This window comes from Oryctolagus cuniculus, chromosome 12 (genome assembly GCF_051225735.1).
Source record: "Oryctolagus cuniculus isolate XC-2025 breed Fujian yellow rabbit chromosome 12, ASM5122573v1, whole genome shotgun sequence".
NCBI lineage: Eukaryota > Metazoa > Chordata > Mammalia > Lagomorpha > Leporidae > Oryctolagus > Oryctolagus cuniculus.
Window position 1 is genome coordinate 99523820 of NC_142878.1, and position 25009 is coordinate 99548828.

The 25009-nt window shown below is 50.9% G+C and overlaps 1 protein-coding gene across 20 annotated transcripts in view; it reads left to right on the plus strand.

Annotated features, from left to right (window-relative positions):
- Positions 1-25009, plus strand: part of WDR93 (WD repeat domain 93) — a 46469-nt gene that overhangs the window by 1897 nt on the left and 19563 nt on the right. For 18 of the 20 annotated variants that reach the window (XR_011381045.2, XR_016217626.1, XR_016217622.1 and 15 more), the window contains exons 2-7: positions 1878-2222; positions 2838-3030; positions 6233-6297; positions 16147-16225; positions 17804-17919; positions 18784-18822. Coding sequence is in view for 9 of the 20 variants with exons in the window: in XM_070054531.2 (XP_069910632.2) it covers positions 1878-2222; positions 2838-3030; positions 6233-6297; positions 16147-16225; positions 17804-17919; positions 18784-18822 (837 nt within the window). In the remaining 11 variants the exon portion in view is untranslated. Of the gene's footprint in view, positions 1-970; positions 1550-1877; positions 2223-2837; positions 3031-6232; positions 6298-16146; positions 16226-16308; positions 17920-18783; positions 18823-25009 lie in introns of those variants that run through there. The other 2 variants (XM_089309510.1, XM_089309512.1) reach the window with 2 other exon arrangements.

Consider the following 25009-nt stretch of genomic DNA (forward strand, 5'->3'; position numbering starts at 1 on the left):
TCTTCCTTTTGCTGTTGGTTCACCCTCCAATGGCCGCCGCGGCCGGCGCACCACGCTGATCCGATGGCAGGAGCCAGGTGCTTCTCCTGGTCTCCCATGGGGTGCAGGGCCCAAGCACTTGGGCCATCCTCCACTGCACTCCCAGGGCCACAGCAGAGAGCTGGCCTGGAAGAGGGGCAACTGGGACAGATTCTGGCGCCCCGACTGGGACTAGAACCTGATGTGCCGACGCCGCAAGGCGGAGGATTAGCCTAGTGAGCCACAGCGCCGGCCTTATGTCTTTTGTGACTTCTCTGTTCTATAAATGTCTACAGGTTCTAGCAGTGATAGACGTACTGTGCAGATAGTGTAGGTTTGGCTCCAGACCACTGCAGTAAAGTAGGAAGCAAAATTAAGTTACTTAGAAACAGTCTGATGTCATAGCTCCTAAATTTGGTGAGTTCTCAGAGCAGCATTTATGGTAGGACTGTTATATCTCACCACTGGGGCAAGATTCTTCCAAGTGTCCTACCCAATGCCTGGAAATTAAGAGGTGGGTTTTCCAGTTTGCTGGTGGGGAGAGGCATTGTTCCTGGCTCTGAGTGAGCTCGGGTTACTGTCCCCACTCATCCCGTCATGCACTTCTTTCTCCATGGTCATCTCTGGTCACACCCGTGCAGTGGCCACATGACAGATGACTCCACCAGGAAAGGGATGGGGACGGTAGTGGGGCTACCCACTACCATGTACACACCATGTACATACATACCACTTACCGTGGTAAGACATCCATGTACATACATACATACCACTTACATACATACATACCACTTACCATGGTAAGACATCCGTGTACATACATACATACCACTTACATACATACCACTTACCATGGTAAGACATCCATGTACATACATACATACCACTTACATACATACCACTTACCATGGTAAGACATCCATGTACATACATATATACCACTTACATACATACCACTTACCATGGTAAGACATCCATGTACATACATACATACCACTTACATACATACCACTTACATACATACACACCACTTACTGTGGTAAGACATCCGTGGGCCTCTTGTGGTGCGGGCCCCTGCGTCACCCCAGATCCAGCAGCTTCAGCTGTATCCCATGTTCCTTTTTTTTTTTTTTTACTATAACATTTGAAATTCTTTTTATATACACTATTGTATTTCTTAAGCACAGATTTGTCTTCTTGTCAACTTGAACTTTATACACACATACACAGAGGGAAGCCCATCACTTTAAGTGTTTTTATAACTATTATTTACAGAATAATAATTTGTGGGATTTTTTTTTAAAGCCAAATTTTTTTTCCATTTCTCCTCTCCAACATTTCTGGTGGCCCTGAACACTGTACCTACAAAACTCCTGGGTAGCAACAGTGGGAAGGAGAGCAGGAAACACATTAGACAGCCAGGATTGCAAGTCCATGAACCACATCCGACGGGATGACCGAGACGTGTGGCTTGTTGCCCGGCTGGCCCGAGTGTAGCCGTTTGTAGACAGAGAACCTGGAGAAGGCATAGGTGAGGGAGGTGAAGGGTGAGTTTCATTAGGGACAGGTAGACAGCTGCTCTAATTCGGAGACCGAGAAACACAGCATGAAGATGGCCAATTTCTCTTCTCCATCACAGCACGTGTTGTTGTGGTTGGCTTGAGAGGTTCTGCCTTTTCTAATATCCTTAGTAATGCAAAGACCAAATCCTAAAAATACAGTCCCAGTCTTGTGATAGGCGAGGAGACTGCCAGTCTCTGGAACCCCCCTCTGCTGATGTGCTGGGGAAGGGAGCGGGCTGGCTACCCGTTGCCTCCCTTTTTTCTTGTCTGAGTTCCTCTGCTTGCTTCCGCCATCAGCTTTCCGGAGTCTCACTGAGGTCCCCAGGGCCACCAGCTGTGATGGCAACCCCCAAGGGAGGTCGGACTCTGAAAAGGAAGCCGCCTGTTTCCACACCAAAGGGACCCCTGGAGGTGCCAGTGCCCACGGAGAAGGACTGGCCTGAGGACCATGACGCAGATTACGTCCTCAAGGACCCGGATCAGGAGCTGGAGTCCCTGCCCCAGCCTTTTCGGATGATCAGCAAGCTGGTGAACCTTCTGTTCGAGCAGACTTGGGAAGCTATTGAGGAGAGGGACGCGCTGAGGGAAGCCGAGCGCAACCGGGTGCAGCCCACCGTGTACCCTCCTGTCGCAGAGATTCAGGTAGGGAGTCCCTGTCTCTGCTGGGTGTTAATAAAATACCCTATCCAGGGAAGGATCCCTACCGGGAGCCAGCATTCAACAGGACAGGTGCCTTTTTCAAAGACGCCGGGATTCAAATGGGATTTGGTAATGGCCAGGAATGGGGTGTTCTGGTTAACAAGAGTATACAGGAGACCTCAGCTGTTGGTAGTTGAAGACTCTCCCTTAAGGTGTTTATTAATCCACTCTCTGGCTCGATGGTTGAGAGTCTGCCAGTGCCTTGGCTGCCATTCTTCCCACAGTGCACAGGGCCTGCGGGCGCGCTTAAGGGAGGTGACAAGAAGCCAGCGTGCTGCCCTTCCCCCGCAGGATAGCAGACACGGACTGTTCCAGAAACCGCACCTTTCCTCACTTACAAGATTGTTACTGTGAACGGCATTTATTCTCGTTGGCTTGCTCCACCCTCTTTCCCCTAAAAGTGGAGTGCTCTGACTTTCCTGGTTATGGGCCCGAGTGTTAGGTGAGCACCATGTTTGTAGGAAGAGCCCTCAACCGTCTTTGAAAAGTTAGCTTCATTACGTGAAGACCCTGACAGCTGAAGGTAATTCCTTTTTTCCTTTGTTTTTGTTTTCCCAGCTCAACAAAATACCCAATTGTATGGCTATTTCCCAAGACTATCTGTTTATTGGAGGAGCCAAAGGATTCTCCATCTATAATCTGTACAATGCTAAACGAATATATGTGTGGGAGAAGTTTAAGGTTGATGTCACTTCCATCTGGGCCACGGATCTGGGGAGCGAGATGCTCATTGCTCCGGTGGATGAACTGGGTATTTCTTCTTCTTCTTCTTGTTATACCTCACGCGCACGTGCCTGTTGAGTGTTCACTTGAATCTCCTCTCCAGGTGTGGGTGGGTCCAGGCATGGGAAGTTCTCTGGCTCCTGCTGCAGAACAAGTGTGGTGTCCTAGGCTGTGTTGGGACATTGCACAGCTGTAAGCCCATCGGATCCTCACCAAAGCCCTGGGAGGGAGCACAGACGTCCATCCCTCAGACGAGGCATCGGAGGCGTGCTGGTTAGCTAACTTAGGAAGTCAGGGAGCTGACCCTGTGACGGTGGGCCACGTGGAGCCGGAAGCACTTGCTCACCTTGAGAACTCTGCAGGAGGGTGGCCTGGCCAGCCTGGCATGTTAGGAAGATGCCCTGACAGGGGTGTGAAAAAGTGCAGAGACGCAGCGGGACCAGGAAGCACCGTTACGTTCGTTAAGGAGAGAACTTATGAAGGTCTGAACCAAGGCAGGGGTTGTTAAAGTGAAAAGAAAAATTATCCAGTGGTTGTGTAAGAAGTTAATGTTAGGGGAAGCTAGATGAGGGATCTAACTAGGAGATTCTTTATTACTATTTTCTGCAGTGTTTTTCTAAGTCTAAACTTAGTTCAAGCTAAAACGCTTTAAAAATGAAAAGGAAAATATAATTGAACAACTTGGTGAGGGGTGGGACCCACGTATGGAGTGGGGAGGAGTGCTGTGGGACTGCGGGAAAGGAGGATCCTTCCTGCCCACCTTGGTCAGCCGGGCGAGGATGAGGCCGTTCCTTGCTAACAAGGACAGGAAAATGGGTCTCAGGGCTCTGTGAGTTGAAGAATTCCATTTGAACATGCAGGCTTGAGGTGCCTGGTGCATATCTATGTGGGAATGTTGACATCTTGAAGGACTGGTCTAAAGGTAGGATCGTGTGTGTGTGTGTGTGTGTGTGTATTTTATTTATTTGAAAGACAGAGTTACAGAGAGGTAAAGCTAGAGTAAGAGTGAGAGTGAGAGTGAGAGAGAGAGAGAGAGGTCTTCCATTCCACTGGTTCACTCCCCAAATGATTGCAACAACCAGAGCTGCACTGATCAGGAGCCAGGAGCCAGGAGCTTCCTCCACATCTCCCACGTGGGTGCAGGCCATGTTCCACTGCTTTCCCAGGCCATAGCAGAGAGCTGGATTGGAAGTGGAGCAGCCGGGACTTGAACTGGCGCGCATATGGGATGCTGATGCTGCAGGCTGGAGCTTTAACCCGATGCATCACAGCACCGGTCCTGGAACATGTATATATTTTAAAAATTTGTTTACTTGGGCCGGCGCCACGGCTCACTAGGCTAATCCTCCGCCTAGCGGTGCCGGCACACCGGGTTCTAGTCCCGGTCGGGGCACCGGATTCTGTTCCGGTTGCCCCTCTTCCAGGCCAGCCCTCTGCTGTGGCCAGGGAGTGCAGTGGAGGATGGCCCAGGTGCTTGGGCCCTGCACCCCATGGGAGACCAGGAAAAGCACCTGGATCCTGGCTCCTGCCATCGGATCAGCGCGGTGCGCCAACCGCGGCGGCCATTGGAGGGTGAACCAACGGCAAAGGAAGACCTTTCTCTCTGTCTCTCTCTCTCACTGTCCACTCTGCCTGTCCAAAAAAAAAAATTGTTTACTTGAGAGGCAGAGAGATGGGATTCCCATCTGCTGGGTTACTCCCCACATGTCAGAAACCAGGAACTCAATCCAGGTCTCCCACATGGGTGGCAAGGACCCACCCGCTGGACTGGGGACAGGCGCCAGGCACTCCAGCACAACACGCGGGCATCCCAGCCAGCATCTGGGCTGCCGTGCCCGTGTGCCCCTAGGACCAGACGTACTGTCGTGCTGCGTTATACCTGTAGTGTGTCTGCAACCCCCCGTACAGTGAATTAGAAGGCGGACTGCCTCGGTGTCCCTGATGTTCACTGGCCTGGAGCAGATACCCCCTGAACCTTTATTGGATGGAGTTTGACTTTCACAAATAGTGGGCCGGATGCCTTTGCACGGTCTATACTGTAGATGTGGAAGCTGGTTGCAGATATCTGGGAGAAACACCTAAAGAAAGAATTCCTTAGTCATGGTGGGTGTTAGTCTTACTGGGGCAAATGGGAATTAGAATGACAGAATTATTAACTCAACAGGATCAAGTGCGTGCGGAGCTTGTTGGGGTTGAGTGGTGAGGCACATGCGCTCCTTTCCCTCAAAGAGCCTAAGAGCCGGCAGGGGGAACACACTGGCTAACAGTGGGGAGCAGAGTGGGTGACATGCGAAAACGGAGCTAAGAGTCGTGGTGCCGACTGCTATGGGTGATGTGCCCCAGGAGACTGCCAGGGAGGCAGGTAGGGCTGGGGTAGGTGGAGAGGACCCAGGAGGGAGAAAAGAAAGGTCTCAGGTGACGGGGAAGAGGGCAGGGAGAGCAAAGCAACACAGGCAGTGGAGGGCCCAAGGGAGTCCTGAGAATGGGTGCACTTACGATGATCAGGTTTTTTTTTGTTTTGTTTTGTTTTGTTTTTTTAATTTTTTGACAGGTAGAGTGGACAGTGAGAGACAGAGAGAAAGGTCTTCCTTTTCCGTTGGTTCACCCCACAATGGCCGCTGTGGTCGGCGCACTGCGCTGATCCGAAGCGAGGAGCCAGGTGCCTCTCCTGGTCTCCCATAGGGTGCAGGGCCCGAGCACTTGGCCCATCCTCCACTGCCCTCCCGGGCCACAGCAGAGAGCTGGCCTGGAAGAGGAGCAACTGGGACAGAACCCGGTGCCCCGACCGGGACTAGAACCCGGTGTCCCGGCGCCGCAGGTGGAGGATTAGCCTATTGAGCCATGGCGCTTGCCGGTGATCAGTTCTGAAAACTCTATCTAAAGTCTGGGGCAGCCCTGTGGGCTAGGTTCAGACACCCACATCACAGCACCTGGGTTCAGTTCTTGGCCAAGCTCCTGACTCTGGCTTCCCATTAATGCAGACCCTGGGAGGCAGTGGTGACAGCTCAAGTAACTGGGGACCTGCCACCCATGTGAGACCCATGGGTTGAGTTCCTGCCTTCCAGCCTTGGCCCCCACTGAGGTCCCTTGTGGGAGTGAACCAGTGGGTGGGAGCTCATGCTCTGACTCTCTGTTTCTCTAGTAAGTAAATAAGAAATAAATAAATAAAATTCCAATTCCTCTTTGGCTCACTTGTCTGTCTTACATTCCCACTTGTTTTTCTGTTTCAGGTATCATTAGACTGTTTTATTTGTACAAGGATGGTCTTTTCCTAATCAAAGCCATTAATGAAGCGGTGAGTTTCCGTTCTTTCACATTTGGTTGAGCCAAAAGCTGTAGCAAATGAAGTTGACTTTTAGTATGGAGGCAATGACAGCAGTCCTAAATTGGAAAAAAAAAAAAAATTGAGACTTCCTCCTCTGAGAGCCTCTTCCAAAATAGCCAACTCAGGTATCCCTCACCACCAGAGGGGACATGCAGAGGCCTTGGATTTGTTTATCCTGTTGTCGAGAGAAGAAAGTTACCAAGGGACTCCAGTCCAGATTTTTCCCTGGAGCATCAGAGCAATGAATCCGATGAGTGTTTTGGATTTTTCCTGGTAGACCCAAGAGGAGCTGATCTGTGCTTCCTACGTGCTGCCACCAGGTAGAACAGAGTTTCTGTCACAGATTCTGCACCCTGTGTGCCTGCTACATGAGCGCTCTGCTTCTGGGTGTAAGCCCAGGTCTTATTTACCTCTGCATCCCTTATCTCTAACGCACTGCATAGCAGACTAGGCTGTAGGTTCTCCGTGTTTGTTATGAAGAGGCAGAGAAGGACAAAGATAGACAAAGATTTTCCATCCACTGGTTCACTCTCCAAATGCATATGACAGCTGGGGCAGAGCCAGCCCAAAGCTAGGAGCTAGGAACTCAGTCCAGGTCTTCCACATGGGTGGTGGGGACCCAAGTATTTGAGCCTTCACCTGCTGCCTCCCGGGCTGCGCATTAGCAGGAAGCTGGATCAGAAGTAGAGGAGCTAGGGTTTGAACACAGGTTTGAACACAGGTATTCTGATAGGGGATGCAAGCACCCCAAGTACCATCTTAACTGCCATACAACCCACCAGCCCCCAAAAAGTGTTTCTTAATTAGTTAATCTCAAAAAGAGAGTATATTATTTAGAGTAGGTTTTTTCTTTTAAAAAAATTTATTTATTTGAGAGGTAAACTTACAGACAGAAAGAGAGAGAGACAGAAAGTTCTTCCACCCACTGGCTCACTCCCTAAATGGCCACAACAGCTGGAGCTGGGCTGATCTGAAGTGGCTTAATAGGTAAAGCCGCTGTCTGCAACCCCGGCATCCCATATGGGTGCTAGTTCGAGTCCCGGCTGTTCTGCTTCTGATCCAGTGCCCTGCTGAGGCACCTGGGGAGGCAGCAGAGGGTGGCCCAAGTCTGTGGGAGATCCGGAGGAAGCTCCTGGCTTCAGATCAGCCCAGCTCCGGCTGTTGTGGCCATCTGGGGAGTGACCTGGTGAATGGAAGTCTTTCTCTCTCTCTCTCTCTCAACTCTGAATTTCAAGTAAATCTTAAAAAAAAAGCAAAAAATAAAACCTCATTCCTCATGCACATACAAAGCTTAACTCAGAATGGATCCTATACCTATATGTAAGATCTGAAGGTAGAGAATTTTTAGAACAAAACAGGAAAAAGTTTTTGTGACCTTGATTTAGGCAAAACAATTTTTAGATACAATACCAAAAGCGTAATTTATAAAAGGAAAGATTGGACATCATGAAAATTAAGAACTTTTGTTCTGGAAAAGGCACTGGTAAAAGAATGACAAGACTAGGAGAAATTGCAAATCACCCATCTGATAGATGACTTGTATTCAGAATATATAAAGGATTCTTGAGGATCAAAAATAAGGAAAAAATGTAATTTTTTTAATGGACAAAGGATTTGAAAAGACAGATCACCAGGGCCGGTGCAATGGTACAGTGGGTTAAAGCCCCAGCCTGTGGCACCAGCATACCATAAGGGCGCCAGTTCAAGTTCCGGCTGCTCCACTTCCGATCCAGCTCTCTGCTATGGCCTGGGAAAGCAGTAGAAGATGGTCCAAGTCCTTGGGCCCCTGCAACCACTGGGAGACCCAGAAGAAGCTCCTGGCTCTTGGCTTCGGATCAGCTCAGCTCTGGCCATTGTGTGGTCATTTGGGGAGTGAATCAGTGGAATGGAAGACCTCTGTCTCTCTCTAGCTCTACCTCTCTCTGTAATTCTGTCTTTCAAATAAATAGAATAAACCTTTAAAAAAAGAGAGAGAGGAAGGAAGGAAGGAAGTGAAGGAGAAAGAAAGGAAGGGAGGGAGGAAGGGAGGGAGGGAAGGAGAGAGGGAGGGAGGGAGAAAGGAAGGGAGGGAGGGGGAAGGAGGGGGGAGGGAGGAAGGAAGTAAGGGAGAGAGGGAGGAAGGGAGGGAGGGAGGCAGGGAGGGAGGAAAGGAAGGAGGAAGGGAGGGAGGGAGAAAGGAGGGAGGGAGAGTGGGAGGAAGGAAGGAGGGAGGGAAGGAGGAAGGAAGGAAAAGAGGGAAAGAGGAAGGGAAGGAGGGAGGGAGGGAGGGAGGGAAGGAAGGAGGGAGGAAGAGAGGGAAGGAGGAAGGGAGGGAGGAAGGAAGGAAAAGAGGGAAAGAGGGAGGGAGGGAGGAAGGGAAAGAGGGAGAGAGGGAGGGAGAATTGAGGGAGGGAGAGAGAGGGAGGAAGGAGGGAGGGAAGGAGGGAGGGAGGAAGGAAAGGAGGGAGAGAGGGAGGTAGAAAGGGAGGGAGGGAGAGAGGGAGGAAAAGGGAGGGAGGGAGGAAGGGAAGGAGGGAGGGAGAGAGGAAGGAAGAAAGGGAGGGAGGTAGAAAGGGAGGGAGGAAAAAGGAAGGGAGGGAGGAAGGGAAGGAGGGAGGGAGAGAGGGAGGAAGGAAGGAAGGGAGGGAGAAAGGGAGGGAGGGAGGACGGAAGGGAGGGAGAGATGGAGGGAGGGAGGAAGGGAGGGAGGGAGAGGGGGAGGTAGAAAGGGAGGGAGTGTCGCTCCCCGTCTTCGTGGAGGAACGACACAGGACCCTGCGTTGTTCTTTCGTCTGCTCGGCCCTCCCCGGGTTTGCTGCTGGTTCTTCCCGGGTTGGCTACCATCCCTTCCACCTCCGTGGAAGGGCGGTTCCCCCTGCCACTTTCCCCACTTCCGCGGGGGAGCGGCACACCGCCGGCCGGCTCTCTCGGGGGCTGCTCAGGTGTTATTCGGATAGATGTTCCCAGTGTATGTTGTCTCTCTCCTCCTTTATAGTCCTCTTCCACCAATCCCAACTCGGCTACCCACACGCCGAGTACGCTGCTCTCCTCCAATCAGGAGCAGGTCCTACAGTTTATTGGTTGAACTGGAGGCAGCTGTGTAGAAGCTGTTTCCTCCTCTCCCAGCGCCATATTGTGGGAGAGCAGATGCATAGAATAAGTCTTAATTCCAGTAACTTAGTCTAGTCCGAGTTGCTCCCAGTTGCTCCCCACAGATCCCCCTTTCTTTTTATTTTTGGCGTTGATACGTGCCTGTCTTCGGTGCCCCGCGGCACACACTCTGCTCTGCTTGGTGGAGTTGCCCACAGGTGCTTACAAGCCCTATCAATCAGGCAAACCGAATCCGGGTCCTCTCTTCGCCATGTTGTGAGGAGGTTTTTAGGCACTGATGCGTGCCTGAGTTCAGTGCCCTGCAGCGCATGCTCTACTCTGCTAGAACTGCCTGCAGGTGCTTACAAGCCCTAGCAATCAGGCAAACCGAATCCAAGCCTTCTCATTGTCGTATTGTGGGGAGACTTATTGGTGTTGATAAGGTGCCTGTCTTCGGTGACCTGCAGCAGGTAAGCTACTAGCCGCCAGCAGGTGCTTATCGTCTTACTAATCAGGCAGACCGAATCCAAGCTCTCTCATTGCCACGTGTATTGTGGGGAGGCCTTATTTTTCTCTATTTCTCTACCTCTGGGCATTCCTATTTCTCCTATTTTACTTCTATCTACCAGCATTCCTATTTCTCTCATTTTACTTCTAAACTTCTGTTTCTTATCCCCGCGGCTTCCCGGCGCCCGCCCCGAGGCTGCTTCTCGGCGCCTCGCCCCGAGGCGGCTTCCCGGCCCGTGCTTCTTTCATCTGCGCGGCTTCCCGGCTTTGCGCACACTCCGCGGTCTCAGCGCCCCTTCGCGCCCGCACCACGGCCTTCGCGCCAGCACTGCATTCCTATCTACTAGCGCCCCGTGCGCTCTCCTCGTTTGTGCCCCACGCGCTCTCTTTGCACGCGGCGGCTTCCGCAAATCACACAGCCTAGCTCACGTTTCCGCCACCGGTATTCAGTCTAAGTTCCCCGGGCTAACCTGACAAAATGCAACCTATAGCTTACGTTTCCACCTTACGGTTTGGCTTCCCGTCTTTTGCTCCCCGGGCTAATCTGACGGATTCCAACCTGCCCCACGTCTCCGCCTCTGGTTCCAGATTTTCGCCCCTTGTTCCCTGGGCTGACTCGACGAATCCCAAGCTAGCTTACGTCTCTGCCTCAGCCTGCCCCCGCGGCTTCAATTTCCCTAACATTTTTCTCTACCCGGTATGTTTCCCTAAGTTTTCTTCCAACAATATTCCCCTCTCATTTCTCCTGGCTTCTCCCCACAGTCCGTATCCGAGTCTAAGTTTCTTCTAGGTTTCACTTTCACTTTCAACCTGCAGTCCGTATCTGAGTCTAAGTTTCTTCTTGCTTTCACTTTAAATCCTAGCTTTCAATCCTAACTTCTTTCCCACAGTCCATATCCGAGTCTATGCCTAGGCTTTCAATAGCTTCTTCCGGCACCTTTTCCGTCCAGCTTTTCCCTAGGCTCTTTGCTAGTCTCTGTCTCCGGTATTTTCCCACTTCTTCCCGTTTCTTCCCTCCTAAGTTTCCTATCCGAGTCACGGCACCATTATGTCGCTCCCCGTCTTCGTGGAGGAACGACACAGGACCCTGCGTTGTTCTTTCGTCTGCTCGGCCCTCCCCGGGTTTGCTGCTGGTTCTTCCCGGGTTGGCTACCATCCCTTCCACCTCCGTGGAAGGGCGGTTCCCCCTGCCACTTTCCCCACTTCCGCGGGGGAGCGGCACACCGCCGGCCGGCTCTCTCGGGGGCTGCTCAGGTGTTATTCGGATAGATGTTCCCAGTGCATGTTGTCTCTCTCCTCCTTTATAGTCCTCTTCCACCAATCCCAACTCGGCTACCCACACGCCGAGTACGCTGCTCTCCTCCAATCAGGAGCAGGTCCTACAGTTTATTGGTTGAACTGGAGGCAGCTGTGTAGAAGCTGTTTCCTCCTCTCCCAGCGCCATATTGTGGGAGAGCAGATGCATAGAATAAGTCTTAATTCCAGTAACTTAGTCTAGTCCAAGTTGCTCCCAGTTGCTCCCCACAAGGGAGGGAGAGAGGGAGGTAGAAAGGGAGGGAGGGAGGGAGGAAGGGAAGGAGGGAGGGAGGGAGGGAGAAAGGAGGGAGGGAGAGTGGGAGGAAGGAAGGAGGGAGGGAAGGAGGAAGGGTAGGAGGGAGAAAGGGAGGGAAAAAGGGAGAGAGGGAGGGAGGGAGGGAGGAAGGAAGGGAGGGAGGGAGGGAGAGGTAGAGAGGGAGAGAGAAAGGGAGGGAGGGAAGGAAGGAGGGAGGGAGGAAGGGAAGGAGGAAGGAAGGGAAGGAGGGAGGGAGGGAGGAAGGGAGAGAGGGAGGAAGGGAAGGAGGGAGAGAGGGAGGGAGGAAGAGAGGGAGGGAGGAAGGGAGGGAGGAGGGAGGGAGGAAAAAGGGAGGGAGGGAGAAAGGGAGGAATTTAGGTAGGAAGAGAGGGAGGGAGAGAGGGAGGGAGGGAGGAAGAGAGGGAGGAAAAAGGGAGGGTGAGAGGAAAAAGGAGGGAGGGAGGGAGAGAGGGAGGAAGGAAGGAAGGAGGGAAGGAGGGAGAAAGGGAAGGAGGGAGAGAGGGAGGAAGGAGGGAAGGAAGGAGGGTGGAAGTAAGGGAGGGAGGGAGGGAGAGAGGAAGGAATGAAGGAATGGGGGGATGGAGGGAGGGAGGGAGGAAGGAAGAGGGAGGGAGAAAAGGAGGGAGGGAGGGAGAAAGGGAGGGAGGGAGAGAGGGAGGGAAAAGGGAGAGAGGGAGAAGGAAGGAGGGAGGGAGGAAGGAAGGGAGGGAGAGAGGGAGGGAGGGAAGGAGAGAGGGAGGGAGAGAAGGAGGAAGGAAAGTAGGGAAGGAAGGAGGGAGAGAGGGAGGAAGGGAGGGAGGGAGAGAGGGAGGAAGGGAGAGGGAGAGAGGGAGGGAGAAATGAGGGAGAGAGGAGGGAAGGAGGAAGGGAGGAAGGAGGGAGGGAGAGGGAGGGAGGGAGGAAAAACGGAGGGAGGGAGAGAGGGAGAAAAAAGGGAGGGAGAGAGGAAAAAGGAGGGAAGGAGGGAGAGAGGGAGGGAGGGAGAGAGAGAGGGAGAAAGGGAGGGAGAAAGGGAGGGAGGGAGAGAGGGAGGAAGGAGGGAGAAAGGGAGGGAGGAAGGATGGAGGGAAAAGGGAGGGAGGAAGTAAGGGAGGGAGAGAGAGAGGCAGAAAGGGAGGGAGGGAAGGAGGTAGGGAGGAAGGAAGGGAGGAGGCAGAGGGAGGGAGGGAGGAAGGAAGGGAGGAAGAGAGGGAGGTAGGGAGGGAAGGAGGGAAGGAGGGAGGAAGGAAGGGAGGGATGGAGGAAGGAAGGGAGGGAGGGAGGAAGGGAGAGAGGGAGGGAGGGAGGGAGGAAGGAGGGATGAAGGAGGGAGGGAGGGAAGGAAAAGGAAGGGAGGAAAGGGAGGGAGGGAGAAAGGGAAGAAGGAAGGAGGGAGGGAGGGAAGGAGGGAGAAAGGGAGAGAGGGAGGAAAGGAGGTATGGAAGGAGTGAGGGAGGGAGAATCGGACTGAGGGAGAGAGGGAGGAAGGAAGGTGGGAGGGAGGGAGGGAGGGAGAGGGAGGGAGGGAGGAAGCGAGGGAGGGGGAAGGAAAGGAGGGAGGGAGGGAGGGAGAGAGGGAGGGAGGGAGAGAGGGAGGGAGGGAGAGAGGGAGGGAGGAAGCAGTGAGTGAGGGAGGGAGGGAGAGAGGGAGGAAGGAAGGAGTGAGGGAGGGAGAAGGAAGGGAGGGAGGGAGGAAGGAAGGGAGGGAGAGTGGGAGGGAGGGAGGAATGAAGGAAGGGAGGGAGAGAGGAAGGAAGGGAGGGATGGAGGAAGGAAGGGAAGGAGAGAGGGAGGAAGGAGGGAGGGAGGGAGAGAGGGAGGGAAAAAAGGGAGAGAGGGAGGAAGGAGGGAGGGAGGGAGGGAGGAATGAAGGAAGGTGGCAGGGAGGGAAGGAGGGAGGGAGGGAGGAATGAGGGATGGTGGCAGGGAGGGAAGGAGGGAGAGAGGGAGGGAGGGAAGAAGGAAGAGAGGGAGAGAGGTAGGGAGGGGAGGGAAGAGGGAGGGAGAGAGGGAGAGGGGGAGGGAGAGAGGAAGGGAAGGAGGAAGGGAGGAAGGGTGGGAGAGAGCGAGGCAGGGTGGGAGGGAGGAAGGAAGGGAGGGATATAGGAAGGGAGGGAGAGTGGGAAGGCAGGAGGGAGGGAGGGAAGGAGGGAGCGAGGGAGGAAGGGAGGTATTTAGGGAGGGAGAGAGGGAGGGAGATAGGGAAGGAGGGAGTGAGGGAGGAAGGGAGGTATGGTGGGAGGGAGAGAGGGAGGGAGAAAGGAAGTGAGGGAGGGAGAGAGGAAGGAAGGAGGGAGGGTGGGAGGAAGAGGTTGGAGGGAGGGAGGGAGGAAAGGGATGGATGGAGGGAAGGGAGGGAGAGAGGAAGGGAGGGAGGGAGGGAATGAGAGAGGAAGGGAGGGAGGAAGGAAGGGAGGGAGAGATGGAGGGAGGGAGGGAGAGAGGGAGATAGAGAGGGAGGAAGGGAGGGAGGGAGAAAGGGAGGGAGGAAAGGGAGGGAGGGAGGGAATGAGGAAGGGAAGGAGAGAGGGAGGGAGAGAAGGAGGAAGGAGGGAGGGAGGGAGGAAAGGGAGGGAGGTAGGGAGGGAGGAGGAAGGGAGGTAGGGAGGGAGAGATGGAGTGAGAAAGGGAGGGAGGGAGAGAGGGAGGAAGGAATGAGGGAAGGTGGCAGGGAGGGAAGGAGGGATGGAGGGAGGGGATGACGGAGGGAGGGAGGGAGGGAGGAAGGGAGGGAGGCAGGAAGGGAGGGAAGCAGGAAGGGAGAATGGGAGAGAGGGTGGGAGGAAGGGAAGGAGGGAGCGAGGGAGGGAAGGAGGAAGTAAAGAAGGAAGGAAGGAAGGGAGGGAGGGCAGGAATAGGAAGGAAGGGAGGGAGGATGGGAGTAAGGGAGGGAGGGAGAAAGGGAAGGAGGAAGGAAAGAAGGAAGGGAGGGAGGGAGGGAGGGCGGGAATAGGAAGGAAGGGAGGGAGGATGGGAGTGAGGGAGGGAGGGAGGAAGGGAAGGGGGAAGGAAAGATGGGAGGTAGGAAGGGAGGGAGGGAGTGAAGGTGGAAGGAAGGATGGGAGTGAGGGAGGGAGGGAGGGAGGAAGGGAAAGGCAGGTCACCAAAGAAGATACATAGTAGGCAACTAAGATGTTCAACATCATTGGTCATTAGGGAAATGCAGTTTAAAGTCACATGAGATGCCACTGCAAATATTTGTAAATTAAATTAAATTAAAAGCACTGACCATAATAAATAGTAGCAAAGATCTGGAGTAACTGAAGGTTCACCCTGTTGTGGTCAAGAATATTGGTCCTTGGCCGGCGCTACGGCTCACTAGGCTAATCCTCCGCCTGCGGCGCCAGCACACCGGGTTCTAGTCCCTGTCAGGGTACCGGTTCTATCCCAGTTGCTCCTCTTCCAGGCCAGCTCTCTGCTGTGGCCTGCGAGGGCAGTGGAGGATGGCCCAAGTGCTTGGGCCCTGCACCCACATGGGAGACCAGGAGAAGCACCTGGCTCCTGCCATCGGATCAGCGCGGTGCACCGGCTGCAGCGTGCCGGCCGCGGCGGCCATTGGAGGGTGAACCAACGGCAAAGGAAGACCTTTCTCTCTGTCTCTCTCTCTCACTGTCTACTCTGCCTGTCAAAAAATGAAAAAAAAATAAAAATAAAAAAAAAAGATGCCAGTGGGGACACCCAAGTCCCACATCGGAGTGCTGGGGTCCTAGTCCCAACTCGGTTCTTGGTTCTAGCTCCTGCCAATGTGCGCTCTAGTTGACACTGAGCGATGGCTGGAGTAGTTGGGTTACTGCCACCCACATGGGAGGCCTGGATTGCACTTCCCGCTCTCAGCTTCATCCTGGCTCATCCCAACCATTACAGGCATTTGAAGAGTGAACCGACAGATGGGAGTTCTGTGTGTGTCTCTGCCACTCATAAAGATTTTATTTATTTAATTATTCATTTATTTGAAGTCAGAGCTCCAGAGAGAGAGAGAGAGAGAGAAAGAGAGAAAGATCTTCTGCCCTCTAGTTCACTCCCCAAATGGCTACAACAGCCAGGCTGAAGCCAGGAGCTTCCTCTGGTCTCCCAGGTGGGTGCAGGGGCCCAAGTGCTTTCCCAAGCCCATTAGCAGGGAGCTGGATTAGAAGTGGAGCAGCCAGGACTTGAACTGCTGCTCAGATGGGATGCTGGCGTGGCAGGCTGCAGCTTAACCCTCTGTGCCACAGCAGCAGGCCCTAGCCTCTCTAATGTTGCCCAAAAGTTTTGCGGGCAAAATTTTGCCCTAGTATTTTCGCATGCTGATTTCATACTGGGCTTCCATTCAGTCTTTACTTAGTCTTGATAAAACCTCTGTCCAGCAACCACCAGAGTTTCTGTGTCCTGTAGCACTTTTTTCAGATCATTTGAATGCGGGGCAGCTCAGGCTTCCAGACGTGTGTATCTGACCCAGAGATCTATAGCATGCCACAAATCATCGCCCTGTTGAAGAAACCAGGAAGTAAGTCCAGAAACCTGCACACAGAAAAGTGGGTTCTACTTTACATAGCGTCTTGTCCGGGCACGTACAAACATGTGAAGCATCTTTCACATCCAAGCTGTAAAAGTGTTCTGCTCCAGGGTCGACCCACAGAAGGCCCTCTCGTACGCAGGCCTTCTTCTCCGCCCCCAGGCGGAGCTCACCATGTCAGCCCCTGTTTGCTTTCCAGGATGACGCCAGCAAGCAGTCCACCTGTATAAAGATGGAGCTCTCGCAAGGAGGGGACTTCGCAGCCTTCCTTCTGCAAGGCAAGATCAGCCAGAGGCGATTCAGACCCGCAGTCTCTCCCGGACAGCTGCAGTCCCCTACCGAAGCTTTCCTGTAGGGGTAATATCAGGTTACAGAAGAGTTGCAAAACGGTACAGAGAGCCCCCCCCCAACCCACCCCCGTGCCCTTCCGCCAGCTTCCCTGATAACAACATCCAGCGTGACTGTGGTTCGTTTGTCAAAGCAGGTAACATTGGCACCATGCTGGTAACTACAGATTGTCTCCAGGTCTCCCAGTCATCAAATTTGTTTGCCCCAGGATACCCCACATCTCCTCAGTCTGCTCCTGGCTACCCCAGTTTCTGTGTCTTTCCTGTGTCATGGCCTTGACACCTCTGAAGGGTACCCGTCAGACTTCTTGTGGGTTGCCCCTCAGTTTCCACTTGTTTGACAGTTTCCTCCTGACCCAGCTGGGGTTAAGGATCTGGGGGGAGTGCTCCTCGCTTCCACCACTGTAGGGATGCGTGCCAAGAGAAGCCTGATCTGGTTGTTCAGGTGGCGTCTGCCAGGCTCCTGCACCACTCCCTGTGAGAACAAGTCACCAAGTCCACACCTCACTCAGGGAGGGGTGATCACGGCGTCACATGGAGGGGCAGAGTGAACGGACGTCCCGTCCGCCCTGATGATGATGGGGAGATACTTAGGGACCATACAAGTATCTGCTTCTCCTTTAAAGTTTCAACACCGGATCTTGCCTGCTGTAGTTACTGTGGTAACAGGACATACCTTATACTAATGTTTATTTTGACATTTATCTGTTTAGACATATGGTACATGGGCCTCTGTGTATACCCTTGCCTGTGGCCTCTCAAGAGTTAGATGCCTGAGAAAGAGAGATTGGAAACTTGATAATGCTTTGTGCATGAAAGAACACTTTTGTACTTGCTGTATTTGTTTTCCAAGGTTGCCATCACAAAGCACAGGACTGAAAACGAGAGACGTTTATTCTCTCACAGTTCTGGAGGCAGCAGTCGAATTAAAGTGGCAGATGATGACTCTGTTAAGGAGACATTTGGCTGAGAGCCGTACCGTGGGAGAACACCTTTCCCAAGCCGACAGGTGTTCAGTCAGATGCCAAGCCTGTCTCCATGACAAGATAAGGTCCCGCGGCATCCCACAGGTTGTCACCTCCTCAAATATCGGCCACGAGAATTATTTGGAGGTATCCCTTCCGACTCTCACCCTTCCCTGTCCCCTACCTCTCTGCTGACTACCTGAGCCACCTTCCTTCCCAGACAGGCTGTGACCATGAGGCAAAATGTCAGTGCAGTTTGCCATTTGCATCGAAGAAGACTTGGGGCAGGGCAGAGCAGGCAGTGTGGTTGGGACTGTGTTGTGTGTGAGAGCAAAGCCCACGTCCCTTGCACAGGGACTTCCCTGGGGGCGTGAGGACTTGCTGAGCCACCTCTCCTCCGTCTGCCGAAGCTGCTGTCCCACTGGTGCCGGCGGCAGGGGTGGCCTGTCTCCGTGCCAGCGCTTCTGAGAAGACAGGCCACTTCTCAGGGGAAGCGTGTTGCCTGCTTGCTGCTGCCCAACGGCTCCTCGGTTTCCCAATGCAGGAGGTGGAGACGTTTGGCTGGATGTGTATAAATTGCCCAAGGACTCTTGGCTCAAGGAAGTGGAGCACTACCAACTCGCACAAAACCCAAAGAAAAAAGTCAGACAGCTGCAACTGGTAGGGAACAGCTGTGTTTTCAGCCGACTCTTACCCCCTACCCTTGACCCACTTCTAGCCTACACTTCCCCTGGATCTCCAGGCAAATGAGACCGCCTAAGACGGCAGGAGCACTGGCCCAGGCCTTCCAAACTGACGTGTGTTGGTTAAAGCCGAATGTTAAAATGTGGATGTGTCCTCCGTAGTGGGCAGCCCAGCGTCTCCTCTGGGAGTGGCCTCTCCACCAAGACCACTCGCAAGCATTTCTCTGCAGGGAGGGGGGCGTGTTTTGTCCTGATCCTAAGTGAAAACCCCACCACCACCTATGAGCGGTCAAGGTGACGCCCAAGACAGCCCAAGCTTCCTGTAATTCAGTATCCTATCATTTCCTGCTTGTACCAGAAATCAAGCAGCTGAGAAGCGATGCTGCCACCTCTTTAAAAAGAAAATCGTCATCACGGGCACTCTGTCCTCTCCTCCCTTTTGTTTACATTGCTCTATCCTAGACATCTCCCTGCTGCCTTCTTTGGCTTTCTTACCGCCTAGCCACCAACCCCGCTGGCGGCCTCTCCTCTCGGGCTCCCCCCCCCCCCCCCCCGCCCCTCGGCAGAGCTGACCTTGAAGGCAAGGCAGGTGTGCCGAGCGTCTTCACGAGGCTGGGCTGCCTGGCTGCTGGTGCTTCTCCCACTGCCCAACCCAACTACCTTTGAAGATCGGGGAAATCGGCATTTATGCTAAAATCTAGTATGGATCCCCCGTGTCTACCTCATGAACTCGCCGCTCACGCGAGGAACTGGGATAGAATGAACGTCTCGGAGCATTGAAGGGGGAGGAGGGAGCATGCGCTGAGCCCACCGCGAATTAATGTCTCGTGTTTCTCCGCAGAACACACTTGGTCCCATCACTCCAGATAACTTAGAAACGGTAAGAAACTTTAAAAAAAGAGTCCAGCGAGACTTCAGTTGCCTTCTAGAGATTTTCCTCTGTACTTGAATTCATCAACAGTACTAGTAAATGTGCCGCCGGAGCGCGCATGTCAGGTCCTCTGACTTCCCCGTGTATCTCATCCACTGACGACGCCCCCCCGCCCCGTGTCCCTCATCCAGGGTGGGTCTCCTGTGGCCCCTTCGGAGGCCCGGCCTGTGTTTTGGGATGCCTCCGAGGGCATGGCTGCTTCCTGGCCCCCGCTCTGCGACACGGAGCGCACGGTGCTTTGCTTAGCTCTGGAAGGACAGGTGAACTTCTGAAAGGGCAGCCTCCACCAGAGCCCCTTCTTCCCCCTTTTTGAATTAGATTATGTTTCATAAACAGTATACGAGCACTTCCCTCTTGGAAGGGTCAGGTCTCCAGCGGTCATGGCCGTCATTAACTGGCTGTGTGTGTTTTCTGGACCTCAAGGATGTATTTGTATTTTTATTTTGCTTTTATTTGCTTATTTTTTTTTTAAGCAACTTTATTTGAGAGGCACAGTTACAGCCAGAGAGAGAGGTTTTCCATCCACTAGTTCACTCCCCAAATGGCCACAATGGCTGGAGCTGAGCTGATCCAAAGCTATGAGCCAGGAGTTCATCCAGGTCTCCCCTTCAGGTTCAGGGGCCCAGGCACTTGGGTCGTCTTCCACTGTTTTCCCAGGCCATCAGAAGGGGAGCTGGATGAGAAGTGGAGCAGCTGGGATGTGAACTGGCACCCATATAGGATGCCAGTGCAGCAGGTAGAGGCTTAGCCTACTGTGCCACAGTGCTAGCCCCTGCTTATTTTTAAATTTTTTTTAAAAGATATATTTATTTGAAAGGCAGAATTAGAGAGAGAGAGAGAGAGAGATGCTTTCCATCTGCTGGTTCACTCCCCAAATGACTGCAATACCCAGGGCTAGTCCAGGAGGCAGGAGCTTCTCAAGTCTCCCGTGTTTGTGCAGGGGCCCAAGCATGTGGGCCATCTTCTACTGCTTTCCCAGGTGCATTAGCAGGGAGCTGGATCAGAAGTGGAGCAGCCTGTACTTGAACTGGCACCCATATGGGATGCTGGCACTGCAGGCAGCAGCTTAACCCATTGTACCACAGTGCGGGCTCCTATTTGCTTATTTTGAAAATGCAGTTTTATTTATGGGAATTTTTTTCTATGCATACATAGCATCCTCCTGTGTCTGTTTTGGATTTTTTTTTTACTCATCAATCTGTGGGCACAGATTTCCTGTGTCAGATAACCCTGCCTTGTCTTCCTAGTCTGCTGCCCGCATGTTGTACTTCGTATTGTAGATACCCCAGAGTTTGTACAGCTTAGTCTCTGAGGGAACTTCTAAAAGGTTTTTGGAAAATGAAATTAAAATACAAGTTTATGGTGCCAACGCTGTGGTGCAGGGGGTTTAGCCTCTGGCTGTGATGCCAGCATCCTGTATGGGCACCGGTTCGAGTCCCGGCTGCTCCACATCCAATCCATCTCTCTGCTGTGGCCTGGGGATGCAGTAGAAGATGGCCCAATTAGTTGGGCCCCTGCACTCATGTGGGAGACTTGGAAGAAGCTTCTGGCTCCTGGCTTCAGATCAGTGCAGCTCCAGTTGTTACAGCCATCTGGGGAGTGAACCAGCGGATAGAACGGAGGAACGACACCCGAGACGCTGTTCTCTTTCCTGCCACTCCCCCGCCTCCGCGGAGCACCCACGACGTTCCCCTGGTTCCCCTGCTTTCGCGGAGGAGCAGCACTGGCGAGCTCTGAGCTCTCCAAACGACTCTCTCAGGGGGGCCCCGCATGTTGTCTCTCTCCCCCTTTTAAGGGGTTGGGTCAAGAATCAGGTAATTAACGAAGCAGCTGTGTAAGATTTGTTTACTCTCTCAGCGCCATATGATGGGAGATCAGGTGCATAGAGTTAGTCTTAATAGTCTCAGTCGTCTAGTCTAGTCTCGGTAGTCTCAGTACTTTTTTCGCCATGTTGTGGGAGACAGGCCCTGCTCCCCACAAAAAAAGAAGTTTTTTTCTGTTAAGGAATTTGTTTTATCTAAGTTGCCATATTCATTGGTTTAGAGTGGTTCGTAATAGTCCCTTATTATTATTCTATTTTCTCAAATTTGTGGTGATGTCATTTTTCTCATTTCTGACTCTGGTGATTTGTGTCTTCTTTTATTTTCTGAATTTCCCTGACCAGAAGTTTGTTGATTTTATTAATTTTCTCAAAAGTGCAGGCTTTTGATTTCATGTATTTTTCTCTCTCGTTTTTCTGCTATCTTCCTGCTGTCCAGTATCATTTGTATTATTTCCCTTGAGTTGCATGCCTTGAGTTGTTTTTCCCTTGCCTTCTAGTTTCTTTAAGTAGAAGCTCATTGATCTGAAATATTTCCTTTCTGATATGTGTGTTTAGTGCTATAAATATATAAGTACTGCTCTAGCTGCGTCCTTTATGTTTTGATAAGTTTTCATTCAATTCAAAATACTTCCCAAATGCTTTTTAAAATGATTTTTCCCCAGAAACCTTTTATTTAAGGAACATAAACTTCATCTATTTTAGGAACAAGGTGATTCTTCCCACTGAGCCCACCCTGCCACCCACACTCCCTTCTACTACTCTTCTTCCTCCCTCTTCTATTCCCACTAATTTTTTTTACCAAGATCTATTTTCAATTACTTCATACACATATGATTAAATCTATGTTAAGTAAAGTGTTCTACAAATAGTAGGAAAAAAAAAAAACCTGTCCCTTAACGGTTGAGAGGAGGGCCGTTGAAGGTCATTGCTCTCAGAGTGTCAATTTCACTTCTACAGATTGCCTTTTAGGTGCTCTATTAGTTATCACAGGTCAAGGAGAACATATGGTATTTGTCCCTTTGGGACTGGTTTATTTCAGTTTCATCCATTTTACTGCAAATGACCAGATTTTATTTTTTTACTGCTGTGTAGTATTCCCTGGTGTATGTATCCCATAATTTCTTGATGCAGTCTTCAGTTGACGGGCATTTGGATTGATTCCATGTCTTAGCTATTGTGAATTGAGTGCAATAAATATGGGGGTGCAGATAACTCTTTTTTTTTTTCTGCAATAGGCTTTATTATTTTTTAAGATAACTCTTTCATCTGCTGATTTCAGTTCCCTTGGGTAAATTCCCAGGAGCAGGATGGCTGGGTCATAGTGTAGATCTAATTCAGATTTCTGATGTATCTCCATTTCCACTGTGGCTTTACCAGTTTGCATTCCCACCAACAGTGAATTAGTGTGCCTTTTCCCCATATCCTCACCAGCGTTTGTTGTTTGTTGAGTTCTGTATGAAAGCCATTCAAATAGGAGTGAAATGAAACCTCTTTGTGGTTTTGATTTGCATTTCCTAATGGCTAGTGATACTGAGCATTTTGTTGGCCATTTGTATTTCCTCTTTTGCAAAATGCCTGTTGAAGTCCTTTGCCCATTTCTTAACTAGGTTGTTTGTTTTGTTGTTGTTGGGTTTCTTGAGCTCTTTATATATTCTGGTTGTTAATCCCTTATCAGTTATATAGTTTGCAAATAATTTCTCCCATTCTGTTGGTAGCTTTTTCACTTTGCTGAGTGTTTCTTTTGTAATAAGAATCTTATCAATTTGGTGTAATCTCATTTGTCAGTTTTGGCTTTGATTGCCTGTGCTCTGGGATCTTTTCTAAGAACTCTGCCTATCCCAATGTCTTATAGGGTTTCCCAAATGTTTTCTAATAATGTGAAGGTATTGGGTTGTAAATTTAGGTTTTTAATCCATTTTGAGTGGGTTTTTGTGAGAGGTGTAAGGTAGGGGTCTTGTTTCATTATTCTGAATGTGGAGATCCAGTTTCCCAGCACCATTTGTTGAAGAGACCATCCTTGCTCCAGGGATTGATTTTAGGTCCTTTGTCAAAGAGAAGTTGGTTGTAGATGCTTGGGTTGCTTTCTGGCGTTTCTATTCTGTTCCATCAGTCCATCCATCTGTTTTTGTACCAGTACCAGGCAGTTTTGATTATAACTGCCCTGTAGTATGTCTTGAAATCTGGTATTGTGTTACCTCCAGCTTTGTTTTGTTGTATAAAATTGCTTTAGCTGTTCGTGGTCTCCTGTGTTTCCATATGAATTTCAGCATCATTTTTTCTGTATCTGAGAAGAATGTCCTTGGTATTTTGATTAATATCACACTGAATCTATAAATTGCTTTTGGTAGTATGGACATTTTGATGATATTGATTCTTCCAGTTCATGAACATAGAAGATTTTTCCATTTGTTGGTATCTTCTTCTCTAACTTTCTTTAATGTTTTGTAATTCTCATCATAGAGATCTTTGACATCCTTGGTTAAATTTATTCCAAGGTATTTGATTTTTTTTGTAGCTATTGTGAATGGGATTGATCTTAGAAGTTCTTTCTCAACTATGAGATTGTGTATACAGAGGCAGTTGGTTTTTGTGTGTTGATTTTATATCCTGCTACTTTACCAAACTCTTCTATGAATTCCAATAGTCTCTTAGTGTAGTCTTTTGGATCCCCTATATATAGGATTATGTCATCTGCAGATAGGGATAGTTTGACTTCTTCTTTCCCAATCTGTATCCCTTTGATTTCTTTTTCTTGACTAATGGCTCTGGCTAAAACTTCCAGGGCTGTATTGAATAGCAATGGTGAGAGTGAGAGTGGGTATCCTTGTCTGGTTCTGGATCTCAGTGGGAATGCTTCCAATTATTCCCCATTCAACAGGACACTGGCCATGGGTTTGTCATAAATTGCCTTGATTGTGTTGAGGAATGTTCCTTCTATACCCAATTTGTTTAGAGTTTTCATCATGAAAACAGTATTGTATTTTATCAAATGTTTTCTCTGCATCTATTGAGATAATAATAAGGTTTTTGTTCTTCAGTTTGTTAATGTGGTGTATCACATTGATTGATTTGTGAATGTTGAACCATCCCTGCATACCAGGGATAAATTCCACTTGATCTGGGTGAATGATCTTTTTGAGGTGTTGTTGGATTAAATTGGCTAGAATTTTACTGGGGCCGACACTGTGGCATAGAGGGTAAAGCTGCCACCTACAGTGCCGGCATCCTATATGGGCGCTGGTTTGAGTCCCGGCTGCTTTACTTTCTTTTTCTTTTTTTATTTTATTTTTGACAGGCAGAGTGGACAGTGAGAGAGAGAGACAGAGAGAAAGGTCTTCCTTTGTCGTTGGTGCACCCTCTAATGGCCGCCGTGGCCAGCGCACCGCGCTGATCCGATGGCAGGAGCCAGGTACTTCTCCTGGTCTCCCATGGGGTGCAGGGCCCAAGTACTTGGGCCATCCTCCACTGCACTCCTGGGCCATAGCTGAGAGCTGACCTGGAAGAGGTGCAACTGGGACAGAATCTGGCGCCCCGACCGGGGCTTGAACCCAGGGTGCCGGCGCCGCAGGCGGAGGATTAGCCTATGGAGCTGCGGCGCCAGCCGGCTGCTCCACTTTCGATCCAGCTCTCTGCTATGGCCTGAAAAATCAGTAGAAGTGGCCCAAGTCCTTGGACCCCTGCACCCATGTGAGAGACCTGGAAGAAGCTGTTTCCTGGCTTTGGATCAGCACAGGTCCAGCCATTGTGGCCATCTGGGGAGTGAACCAGCAGATAGAAGACCTCTCTCTCTCTCTTTCTCTCTCTCTCTCCTCTTCTTTTCTCTCTCTGTGTAACTCTGACTTTCAAGTAAAATAAATAAATCTTTAACAAAAAAAAAAAGAATTTTGTTGAAGATTTTTGCATCTATGTTCATCAGGGAGATTGGTCTGTAGTTCTCTTTCTCTGTTGTATGTTTTCCAGGTTTAGGAATTAAGGTGGTGCTGGCTTCACAGAAAGAATTTGGGAGGATTCCCTCCCTCTCAATTGTTTTAAATAGCTTCAGAAGAATTGGAGATAGTTCTTTAAATGTCTGGTAGAATTCAGCAGTGAAGCCATCTAGTCCTGGGCTTTTCTTTGTTGGAAGGGTCTTTTTTACTGAATCAATTTCCATCTTTGTTTAGGTTTTCTGTGTCTTCATGACTCAAATTAGGTAGGTTGTATGTGTCCAGGAATCTATCCATATCTTCTAGGTTTCCCAGTTTGTTGGCATACAACTCTTTGTAGTAATTTCTGATGATCCTTTTTATTTCTTTGGTGTCTGTTATTACTTTTCCT